The sequence below is a fragment of the Protobothrops mucrosquamatus genome, unplaced genomic scaffold, assembly GCF_001527695.2.
Source record: "Protobothrops mucrosquamatus isolate PMUCROS unplaced genomic scaffold, P.Mucros_1.0 scaffold515, whole genome shotgun sequence".
NCBI lineage: Eukaryota > Metazoa > Chordata > Lepidosauria > Squamata > Viperidae > Protobothrops > Protobothrops mucrosquamatus.
In genome coordinates this window covers 854,856-867,578 of record NW_015386828.1, presented here as the reverse complement: position 1 = coordinate 867,578, position 12,723 = coordinate 854,856, and the positions used below count along the sequence as shown (strand labels likewise).

The following is a 12,723-nucleotide window of genomic DNA, read 5'->3' as shown; positions in this document are numbered from 1 at the left end:
GAAAATGTATTATATAATATACTGTAATATGGTTGCAATCAATTTAGAATGATAAAGTTGGTGATATTCAATCACTCTTGGCTTTATTGAACTCTCTCAACCTTCTATAGACCAGAGGTCCCCAAACTCTTCAGCTCATCAACCCCTTCATGGTTACAGATTGTTCCTCTACCCACAAGAAAAAAATTATTTGAAAATAATTTAATAAGTACTATTTTAACTAATAAAACTACGAATAAACAATAAAATAATAATAGATCCCTTGTTCAATCCTATCAATCTTTGACCTCTTTGGAAACCATACCATAGACTAAATAGTGCACCCATTCTCAGTCAGGATCGTAGAAATGTTACTAAACATCCACATCCATGGATATGGAATTGTGATTTAATGCTGGAGAAAAAGAAAAAAAATGACATGAAATATATCCTGCAACTAATTGATTGAGTTTTCCTTATTGTAGAGTTTTGTTATAGAGTTGATATTTTTCTCATGCAGGGGAAGTGGATTAGCTTGACTCCAGTTTTTAATTAAAATGGAGGAAGAACACTATATCCTTAATTTATACTGGATTATGTAATAAAAAGAAATCTCACTGAGATCAGTGGGATCTATTCCAAAATAAATGGATATAGGAATGTAGCTGAAGGTAATTTGCTATTTTCTTTAAATGTGTGTGAAATAGTCAAATATCCATGGTGAGAATTTTATAGTGTGTGTGTGTGTGTGTGTGTGTATAGCATATTTGTTAAATTAATAAAAATCATACCTAAACAGATTTAAGATTCCACTGAAAAGCTATATGGAAATGAATTATTTTTGTTTGCAACAAACATTGCAATAAAAGATGCCATACATCATTTGGGGATTATCTCTCTGTTGTCAACATGTCTTACTAAAATCTCTTTCCAGATCTTATACATTCTTAACCATTCAACATTCTAAATATCCCAAAGTAAGACAATACAGGTGTTCTTCGTTCAGCGGCTGTTCAAAGATACAACAGCACTGAAAGAAGGGACTTAACAATTGTTCCTTGTAATTGCTGTGTCTCATGGTCACGTGATTGGCATGAGCTTCACAGTTGGCTTCCAACAAACAGAGTCAAAGGGGAAGCCAGCAGGAGGTTGCAAACGCCAATGTTATGACTATGGGATACTGCAACACATAGGATTTGCCTAGTAAGGGCAACCGAATTTCCATAACTGCCACTCTAAGTTGTCATGGTCACATGGCATTACATTTTATATTAGGTTGCTTAGTGACAGAGTTGCCGGTCCCAATTACATTTGTTAAACAAGGACTACTTCTAATGGTACATTCAGATATTAGAAAAGCAGTCTCAAATACAATCCTTGAAAACCCATCTATTCCATGCGGCCGGCCTGGTGTAGTTTTGATTGTGTTTTGGTAGGGGTTTTTATATGGGGTATTTTAGAGCAGGCTTTATTTAATATTTATTGTGATTTTTATTATCGCCTGTTCACCACCCTGAGTCCCGTAAGGGAGATAGGGCGGTATATAAATTTAAATAATAATAATAATAATCCTAATTGTTGTAAAGTAGGTTCTAATGACTACAAATGCAGTCACTTTGGAAGTCTCATATTTTTATGACATACCTTCTTTTTGTAGGATTTATATAATGCACACTATACATATACTATTTGATAGTTCCAGAGGAATATCTGCATATGTGGTTTCTATTTTGTTGTTATTGTTGTTGTTAACAGCTTGTAAAAGCACTTTGAGTATAAAATATTTGATTATTCAGTTCTTTCTTTAGCACAATAGAAAGATTGACAACTTCCATAATCTGTTTATTTTATTAATTACATATTCTTTTTTATGTGTAAGCCACTCTCGAAATTACCCTGAATAAAATGTATCATCATCATAATCTTTCTAATTTAATTGTGTAGTCTTAAGAGCCAGTTTCAGAACCAGTGGCACTGACTGATTTTAAGATCAGTTAAATGTACAAATTTGAATTAATTAAAATATAATAAACAATAACCACAGACATAAACAGTATGTTGTCTAGCAGAAACCTATATTGTTTCCTCAGGAAAATATCTTAAAATCTACAGAGGAAACCGGAAAAGAAAATATCCCTTGATTCACATAGCACAGCTGCTTCTCATTTTATTATCATTTACATTTAATGAAAAGTTTGGGATGAAGCAGCTATCAAAGCCCTCATGAGTTGTAGACTTGTTTAAAAAGTACCTATACTAGATACCAAGAGATTATATCAAGGAGAATATCTACTGATCTGAATTCCAGCCTACTTTTTCAGAAGGATCTATTCTGAGTCATTTATTGAAAACAGAGAGCCTACAAAAATTCTATACTTCATAATTCCTTAATGATGAAAAACCTCCTGTACCCTATGTACAAAGAATGATCTCAACATTTAAATATAGTTTCTCAGGCATTTGAGATTTCAAGGACAAATCATGGCCATGCAGCTGCATTTTTTTCGATGCTTCTGGGACTACTGACCACATCTGTCACATAATTGTGGTTTAAAGTGTTTCTGTGTGTACCCACAAATATTGTGAATTATATGTTGCCATTTGTATCCAGAATTCCACACCATTTAGTATTAGATGTGTAGAAAACCATAGTTAACAAGATACTATTGGACTGAATTTAGTCAAGTTATGTGTCTTTGGATGACCACTGGATTTTATTTTGAAAATTCTTTCAAATTTTTAAATGTTTTAAATTTGGGCTGTGAAATAAGGAAACTCATATTCAAATCTACCCATGCTATGAAGCTGATTATATAACTGTCACTGTCTAACCCTAACCCTAACCCTAATTATTGGGTGAAAATTGGGAGGCATTTGCTAAATCTAACCCTTGATATGTAAACTTTTTGCTAACATAGAGAAAAATGCAGTAGATTTAACAACAACAACAACAACAACAACAACAACAATAAAGTTGGAAGGGACCTTAGAGGTCATCAAGTCCAACCCCCTGCTCAGGCAGGTAACCCTATATCATTTCGGACAAATGGCTTAATTTAAATTAAGATAGCAATAATGGAGAGGCCTAGACCTATTGTTTTCACACAAATTAAACATACGAATCGATCTATTAAATTAACTTTAAAAACTAGATAGTTGTTACGGAGCTAGATAAATGCATTCAACTATTGTGTATTTTTTGCAATTCTAATAGTTCTGTGTACAGTTCTCTACATTTATAACATTTCTGGCATATCTATTAAAACATAATGTGTACAGTTTGTCTTTTTAGAAGATTTTTCCTTAGAGTAATGATCCCTCATATGTTATGACTCCTGTTTTTTAAAATCTTGTAAATAAAATCCATGTCGAAGATATAATTGATGACAAAGTAGAGTGTTTTCATATAAAATGGCTTACATTTCCTTAAATATTTCTTATTATTATTCTTGACCAACAATTGGTCACCTAACAACCATTCGAAATTATGACAGGCATGGAACGAGTGCTTTATAGCCCATAAAACACTTCTAGCCATAGTAAAATATTGTGCCAGCCTTCCCCTTCCAATCTGTTGCAGCATCCCATAGTTATATAAATACAATTTGCAATGTTTCTTGCTGGTTTGTAGCACTTTTTTACTGGTTTCCAGTGAAATTGCCCATTCCAAAGATTGGGGTCACAATTACATTCATTGCATTTGCTTAACCACCACTTAATAAACGCTGCAAAAAATGCCCAATTGGGTCTAATCATGTGGGTGCCTCAAGTTAAGACTGTAGTGATTTACATCCAGAAATCTAGTCCCAATTGCAATCATAAATCAAGGACTGCGTGTACACTGAGTATGTTTAAAATATCTTATAGTATACTGTGCCTTGCATTTTTATATTTATATAAAAGATACAACTCTTCTTTCTTAATCTTCTGCAGACCTGCAGATGCTGAAGTATCCCTGCAGCTGAAACTGTTTATTCCCCTTGTTTGACAATAAATTTCAATGAAAATTTCATAGTCTTACCTCAAGTATATTAATCACAAAGTCTGTTGATTTTCCAGCAAATAAGGTTTCAGTACTCAAATAACTTCATGACTCAATGCCACTGCATTAAAAAGCCGCCTGGAGTCATCTTTGTGTGAGTTGAGCGGCTATATAAATTTGTTTAATAAATAATAACAATATAAAATTACTGCGACAATTGCAACGTATTTTCTTTTCTAATCCATTCTGGACCTCCCTTTTGCATTGTCCTCTTTTTCTGCATCTACAGGGATGGCTTCTGTTATGTCACTAATAGGGAAATGGGCTCAATTGTTTACCTTATACTATTTAAGGTTGTCTCATCTTCACTACTTCACTGTTATAGAGAGGGACTAAAGCAAATCTCTGCCCAAAGCATTAGGATTTATGTATTAGTCCAAGTGACTAACAATATGTATGCTACGAAATAATTTGCAGCGTCAGGATAAATTGGTAGACGAAAACATAGAAAATTGTCGGATTCTTACTTCCTTATAATTTGATTCAGGTACCATGCTAAACCATAATGTGCTTCGATTTGGCTTAGAATGATGTGTTGAACCCATTCATCAAAGTTTAACAAACCAATTCACTGTGACTTATTCAAGTAACCTCATCCTAAAAGGGTTTTCAGCCACTGTATATTTTTGTCCAAAGCAGGATTACAACCAAGCTGTAGTATTCTTCCAGTAGAAAAAGTTGATTTTCCATGTGATTTGGAATTACCCTCTTCAGGATATCCCCTTAACATTGAAAAAAATGTGGAGAATCTCTCATTGTACCCATTTTTAATGGGCTTTGAAAAGCTTCTAAAATAGTTGGGATTCCCCAGATGACAGAACCAAATGAAGAAGATTGTAGCCATATAATGTGACATAAATGAGGAAAAATTGGGCAATAATACATTAGCAGAGCAGATGATTTGCATGTAAAAGGCCCCCAATTTCATTCACAGTAACTCCAATTAGAAAGGTATCAAGCAACATGTATGGGGAAGACTGAATTCTCTGCCTGCACTTGTAGGCAGTAATGAGTCAGATGGACAACTAGCCTGACTTAATATGTTACAATATTTCAAGTGAACGTGGGAATGCATACCATATGTGTAATAAATAAAACTATCCTTTATTGAAAAGGCATAAGTGCTTCATGTGTATCTATATTTCCCAATAGATAATGGATAAAAATATAGTCTCTTCAAATGAAGGAATACTACAAAAACCAGTAATCTTGTCCTTCCAAGACTGTACAAGAATTTAACTGGGAATCCAGAACATTGACACTGAGTGTGACTTATACTTGAGTCATACAACCTTTATCTGAATAGATAGGTGTGTATGTGGATGTATGTAAACCTCTACACAAAGTGTTGATTGACATGATTCTGTCACATTGGGACATGAGCTAAACCTGACTTTAGTCAAGTGTGCTTCATAACACTATTTCTTTTCTGTTTTGGAAGCTTAAATCATTTAATTGTCTTTTACCATAAAGGCTTGCTTATTCTAATTTTAAATCTAGGTATGACTACAATGTACGTATTAGATACTGAAAGAACAAGATGGATTCAGTTACTTAGACCCTAATAACCAGTGGAGAGAGGAGAGGAGATAGGCTTGACCAGTTGGATTCTACATGGAAGGTTTCTCTGCTCTTAACTATTTCCTGCTTAGTGCAAAGTTAAAGGAAAGTTAATAATCATAAATATCTATTTTTAGAAGGCACCTTTCTATATTTAAATTTTATTTTAAATTCACAGCTTAAGTTTTCCATTAATAAATCATATAGTTTTTTCTGGTTTTTTTTTAATCTGTATTCTAAATTTCATTTTTTTATTTGCTATGATTTTAGATAGAAAGAAAACTGATTTTAAAAGCAACAATAATCGGAAAACATAATAAAACTTCATTTAACAGTGTACATACTGTTATTGATAGAATGACAATATTTCAAACTTTATACTGGGAATCTAGTTTACATATTTATATTTAATACTCTTTTAATGAAGATGAGAGGATAAAGGCACCAAGTGGGTGAGACTACATAACACATACTAGTGGGGCTGAGTTTCAGGAGAGAGTATTGGGAGAAGAGGTTGTTTATTTCTTGATTGTGATATGCCTATTTTTAGAGCTTGCAATAATGTGTTTTTTAAAAAAGTTTTAAACATTGGGATCAGAAGGATCTACGAAAGGATCTTTTGCACTTTGCGAGAAAGAGTTGCAAAAGTTTAGCAAGGCACAAATAGTGAAGTATGAATATCTGTGCAATGCAGAGTTTCTGTGCCAAAAATAAATCTAATCAAAACAATTACTATAGAGTACTACAATTACTATAGAGTACTACACATACATACATACATACATACATACATATATATCCATGACAATTACTATAGAGCAGGGCTTTTCAACCTTTTCACCCATTGTACCACTTTTAGGATATGGCAACATCCGAGTACCACCAGTCACCTAGCAAGGTGTCAAAAACTTGATGACCCAAAAAAAAAAAAAAGGAAAAAAGTGATAAAGTACAGGTAGTCCTCTACTTACAACAGTTTGCTTAGTGACTGTTCGAAGTTACAATGGCACTGAAAAAAGTGCCCCCTAGGCACAGGCGAGCAAGACACATGCCTGCCCGCCCGGCCGTGCTCTTCCTCTAGTCTGAGGTTTTCATTGTTGTGAGCATTTCTGTTGAGGATTGGCAGCGGGGGTGGGATGGTGGGTGTTTGGTTTTTATTTCCCCCATCTGCTGGGTGGTTGCAGCAGGTTTTGGTCACTTCACATGACCTTGGGACACTGACGGTCATAAATATGAATAAGTTGCCAAGCATCGGAATGTAAATCACAAGACCCTGGAGATGCTGCAACATTCCAGCTGATCGGCGCTTCTTCTGGGCTCAGCAGCTGCTTTCCAGCTGATTGGTGCTTCTTCAGGGCTCAGCAGAAGCACCAGGATCAGTGCTGCTTTCCAGCTGATTGGTGCTTCTTCAGGGCTCAGCAGAAGCACCAGGATCAGCGCCGAGCTACAGCTGGAGCCTGGCATTGATCCTGGTGCTTCCTCTGAGCCTGACAGCCCCGAAGAAGCACTGGTCCTGGTGCTTCCACTGAGCCCTGACAGCCCTGCAGCTCCAGCCATCTCTCGCTCAGGCTTGTGCGGTGCTGCCACCGGTTCAGCTTATTCCCCTCCCCCACTACCACTTTTCTAGGATGGTCGCGTACCATCTGCCAGGTGCCAATGTACCACAGGTGGTACCCCTACCACTGGTTGAAAAGCCCTGCTCTATAGGGTACCACCTGTGGTCATCAAGTTTTTGACACCTTGCTAGGCGACTGGTGGTACTCGGATGTTGCCATATCCTAAAAGTGCTACAATGGGTGAAAAGGTTGAAAAGCCCTGCTATAGAGTACTACTATCCAAGGGTTGCTTTTTTCTGTATTTGTGTTTAAATTTACCACTCTAGAAACATCTTGCTGTAACATTTTGGTTATATCTATATAGCTAATTTATTCTATTTCAAGAATTTGTGCAATTGATAAAACATCGTTGAAATGCTTAAAATGATCAAGACCATTTTTTTCTAATTTGGTTCCTATTTTTAGTATATTCTGAACTGGAATATTTGGGGGAAAATTACATATAAAGCTATTGGAACAAAAACTGGATTTAAAAAAAATGTTTAATTTTCTGTGTATTATGAGGCTCCATGTTATTCCCATGTAACCAGCAAACTGGTCCTGAATATAGCTTTGCATTTTTGATCTTCATAAAAGTAGTTTTATTTTCTCTATGGTAATCATGTTTATTCATGATACTAAGTCAATATATATTTTAGTAATAGTTTGTTGAATAAGTAATTCCTATTAAGTTTTAGATTCATTTGTCTTGTAAGTTCCATTTATTCTCCTATCTGGATCACAGTTTGGGACCATGATTCTTTCCCATTTGTTCTTATTTCACATTCAGATCTGAAGTCAATTATAATTCTTTTCGGCATTGAGAAAGTTACCAGAGTACTAGTAAGCTAGTACTAGTAACCAAAGTTACTAGAAAGAAAGACTAATCACACCTGCGACAACCATGGTTGCAGACTGGACAAACATGATCATGCCGGCTCTTTTTCCATCCGGGATAAATTAAGGAATAATGCAATGTACATGTAGAAATTGCTTTTGATTTTCCTACTTCATATCCAATTCTCTTCCCATTGGCTAAGCACTATATTTATATTTATTGATGGTGATATATCACAGATTTAGTGTATATGTCAGTAACACATGATTACATTATTTATATAGTTTTTGAATAGCAATATTTTCCCATTAATATTTCAGTGCATTAAACAAAAAAACCCAATAAATTCCTTTCAGACATATTCTAATTAGTGGACTGTTACAATCAGCTATTTGGATTTTTGTGCATTTTTTAAAATAAAAGTTCTAAATATGGAAATAATCTCTCCCCCCCCCCGCAAAAGTATTTCAGGATTGCTGTTACAAACCCAGAAGTCTTTAAAAGTTACCATTAACTCATCTGACATAACTTGTCTCTTGACTATTATTTTAATTCATAGAATTATTCTTACTTTTCTTCCCACCATCACAGTTCAGATGAATGGAGGTAAAAAGATGATAATTCATTTTCTCAGCAATCTGGAGGAATGCTATTGCATACGGCACTTTATAAATGAATTACATATCCTTCACTTCATTTTTTTTCTCGATATAAAATTTGTGAGAAAGTGTGATCCACTTTATAGATTTAATTTAATATCATTAATAAATGAATAATGAATTGAAATAACAAACATGTTCTCTTCCCTGCAAGCGGCTTTTTCCTGTTTAATAAAAATTTGCTCTTTAAGTCCATGAAGAACTTCTCAGCTTGTTCAGTTTAGCAGAAAGCTATTTGTTATTACATGGATAGTTCAGATTTTTAAAACTTAAGATCTTTGTATGTGACATGAAAATCTAAATGTTATGTCTCAGAAAAGAGGTCTATTGCCACCCCTATGTTTTAGGACACTGGAACTTGAAAGTTTGAGAATTTTCCAAGAATTGACGTTTGTCTTATTATAAATGCATGACTTAATTTAAATGGTACAAAAGATAGTCCTGATTGGAGAATAAATCACAATCTTACAGAGCTTTTGTTTTTTAAAAAAAGAAAGCTGAAAATGCATACTGATCAAATCTAAGGGAGGAAAATAGAGAGCTAAGCAGGAGGCAGGGGAGTGGTATCACCATGACAACCTCGCTATAGTCTGGCCTACAGGGTTTTCTTCTAAAGTAAGAAGTATCTCTGTCAGAATGTGTGGAAATTCATGCTGTATAAGTTGCATTATATGCCTCAACAAAACTTACAATGAAAGAGAAACAATTATAGAGAATTTATATCCTAATTTATTTTGATCTAAGCCCAACTGACAGTACTTCATCGTGTAATGTCATACTACTACATGAATAGCATGGACACATTCTCTCACTTCCATTCCCCCGAAAGTACTATGTATTCCTTGGCAAAGGGGTACTAATCATTTATTTTTTGTAAACATTAGACGGTATAAGCATCAGAGTTTGCGTGTCTATCATGTGCGAATATGTATACGAGACCATATATTGGTTTTACTAAAAGGTCAGTTAAATGGACATCAGTTTTTGAACTCTGAAATTTGTGATTTGTCAAGTAGAGGATAAAAATATGATTTTCTAAACTTGCTAGATGAGAACATTTGAATTGTCTTAATATGCTTAGATTTTAGTTTTATCCTTGGTTGTAAAAAATCTAGAGTGAGATACTATACAATGGGTTAATTTGTAGGTATTTTCAACATATAAAAATATATGACAAACTGAGATGTAAACTATAATTTTACAAAAGTCCTATAGACTCTAAATATAAGTTTTGGCTTTTGTCACAAGAGGGCAGTATTAATATTTTAGATACAGTGCATTCAGAAAGTATTCAGACCCCCTTCACTTTTGTCAATTTTGTTATGTTGCAGTCTGATTCTACAGTTGTTGAAATTCATTTTTTTTTTCATTAATCTACACTCAGTACCCCATAATGACAAAGTGAAAACAGAAGTTTAAAAATGTCTGTAAATTTATTAAAAAATAAAAAACTGAAATATCACTTTGGCATAAGTATTCAGACCCTTTGCAACAACACTTGAGATTTAGCTCAGATGCCTCCCATTTTGATCATTGCTGACATGTTTCTATACCTTGATTGGAGTCAACCTGTGGTAAATTAAAACAGGATTGTTGCAAGGCACAGATCTGGGAAAGGCTACAATAAAGTTTCTGCTACAATGAAGATTCCTAAGAGCGCAGTGGCCTACATAATTCTCAAATGGAAGATGTTTGGCAGAATCAGGACTCTTCCAAGAGCTGGTCGCCGGTCAAACTGAGCAATCGGGGCAGAAGGGCCTTAGTAAGAGAGATGACCAAGAACCTGATGGTTACTCTGACTGAGCTCCAGAGATCCTGTGTGGAGATGGTACAGAGTTCCAGAAGGACAACCATCGCTGCAGCTCTCCACCAATCTGGGCTTTATGGCAGAGTGGCTAGACCAGGGGTGTCAAACTGCCGGCCCGCAGGCCGGATGCATCATGGCGAAACCGCGCCCACCTCATTGCCAGCAATGGAGAAAAAGTTGCGATACATCATGACACGTCACACGACATTGAGAGTTTGACACCCCTGGGCTGCAAAATACATGAAGGTTCGCTTGCAGTTTGCAAAAAAGCACCTGAAGGACTCTCGGACTGTGAGAAACAAGATTCTCTGGTCTGATGAAACCATGATTCAACTGTTGGGCCTCCACCGACGGTTGCCATCCAACCTGACTGATCTTGAGGGTATTTTTGAATGCATTGTATACTTTATTTCATGAATATTACTTTCAGTTTATTAAAATATTTCCTGTCGCTAAAAAGAATTATCCTACTTAATTGATAGCATTCATTATTTTGATGTAATCATCTACAAGATACCATATCTAATCATTACTACATAAATATCAGTATAGTTCTTGGTCTTTTGCTGATGAATGTTCAGTAGCTATGTTCAGTAGATTAGCATTTGTGTGTTTCTATAACATTTTGTGGACTGTTTCTTTTAGTTTCAGAGGTTTGAGCTGAGAAGGTGACAATACTCTAGCATCAGGGCTTAGCACATAAGACACAAGCAAATGGAAAATAGCAACTGTAGCAAATGGGAGATAGGCCCACTGAGAATATGCTCCTAGTGGGTATTTAAATATAAAGTCAGTAATGGATGCTCTAAAAATGAAACTTTTTCCATTTTAATTAATAACAATTTTCTCCAGCTAGTGAACAAAAATATTTGCAATATTAAGATTAAAATAATAACAAATATTTGGTATGCATGATTTTTTATTTTTCTAGAGCAAATTATTCAGTTAATATTGTTGTTGTTACTTCTTAATTTTAGGTGTCCAACTCCTGGTTGTGATGGCTCTGGACACATAACGGGGAATTATGCTTCACATCGAAGGTATGTACAAAAGTTTCCAAGCAAAAAACACTAACAGAAGGTGATTTCAAGTCATAAGATCACTTTCCTATGATTGCTGTACTTAATATAAATTCACAGCAGATACAATATAGCAATTAAGATCATCATAACAATGATTAAATCTCCAAAACAATTCAGTATTCAGTTCCAAACAATTAATAACACTATAAGCAATTAAGGTCTAACATGATAGTATTAAAGCAAAATCACAAATAATTTTCCTACCTAGCAAATATTACTAACAAAACAAATTAAGATACCAATGTAATAAGTTCTTAAATGTTACATATTTCCACATCAGATACAGAATTTTTTTTAGCACCAATTAAAATGCAATATAGATTCTAAAGTGCCTGAATTGGAAATAGATGATAAGGTAAACTTTTCCACCATAAATATATATCAATAAATAATCTGCCTGTTTTATAGAGTACCAAGCATAGAATGTAGCAATCATATTTCATACAAATACCAATATGGAAATGTATAGGTAAAAATGGATTAAAAGTTAATCGAGGGACTACATACATTAAATGTGGATTTTTCCAAAAACCTGGTTGCTAATTATTAAAAAACAAAGAAACAATACGAATATGTCAGCCGTTTTCTAAGTGGCAAAAGTAAGAACTTCTTAAGAATTAGTGTTGGGACCAGTGCCTTTTATTTTCTACATTTTTTTTCTGATTTAGCGAAAAAGGGTAATCTGGCTATATTTGCAGATAATAGTAAATTAATTGGGGCAATGGAAACCAAACATGAATGTGAAGAGCTTAGGAAGAATCTCTTTAATACTGGGTGAATGGTCAACTAAATGAAAATGTAGTTCAGTTTACATATATACAAAGTGATACATATTGGAACCTGCCCACCCTGCCCTGGGAGATAGAATAGGGATAGGGATAGGATCTGGGGGAAAATGTTAGGGCTATAGTGAAAAATCAGAAAAAATGTTCATTCATTGTGTAGCAGCGGTAAAAGACAACTTCAGTGCTAGGGATCATTAAGATTGGAAATGAAACTGCAAACTTTGTAATGCTGTTATACAAATACATGTTGCATATGCATGTAGAACAGCATGTAAGAATCAGAGGTCTCAAATACTTGCTTTATGACAAGAGACTACAGGTAGTCCTTGACTTACGATCACAATTGAGCCCAAAATTTCTGTTGTTAAATGAGACA

At 34.7% G+C, this 12,723-nt stretch overlaps 1 protein-coding gene across 3 annotated transcripts in view; it reads left to right on the top strand.

The window, feature by feature from the left end:
• The window catches only part of MYT1L (myelin transcription factor 1 like), a 112,844-nt gene that overhangs the window by 86,312 nt on the left and 13,809 nt on the right, over positions 1-12,723 (top strand). For all 3 annotated transcript variants that reach the window (XM_015816872.1, XM_015816870.1, XM_029284313.1), the window contains exon 14: positions 11,458-11,520. In XM_015816872.1, the coding sequence (XP_015672358.1) occupies positions 11,458-11,520 (63 nt within the window). The remainder of the gene's footprint in view (positions 1-11,457; positions 11,521-12,723) is intronic.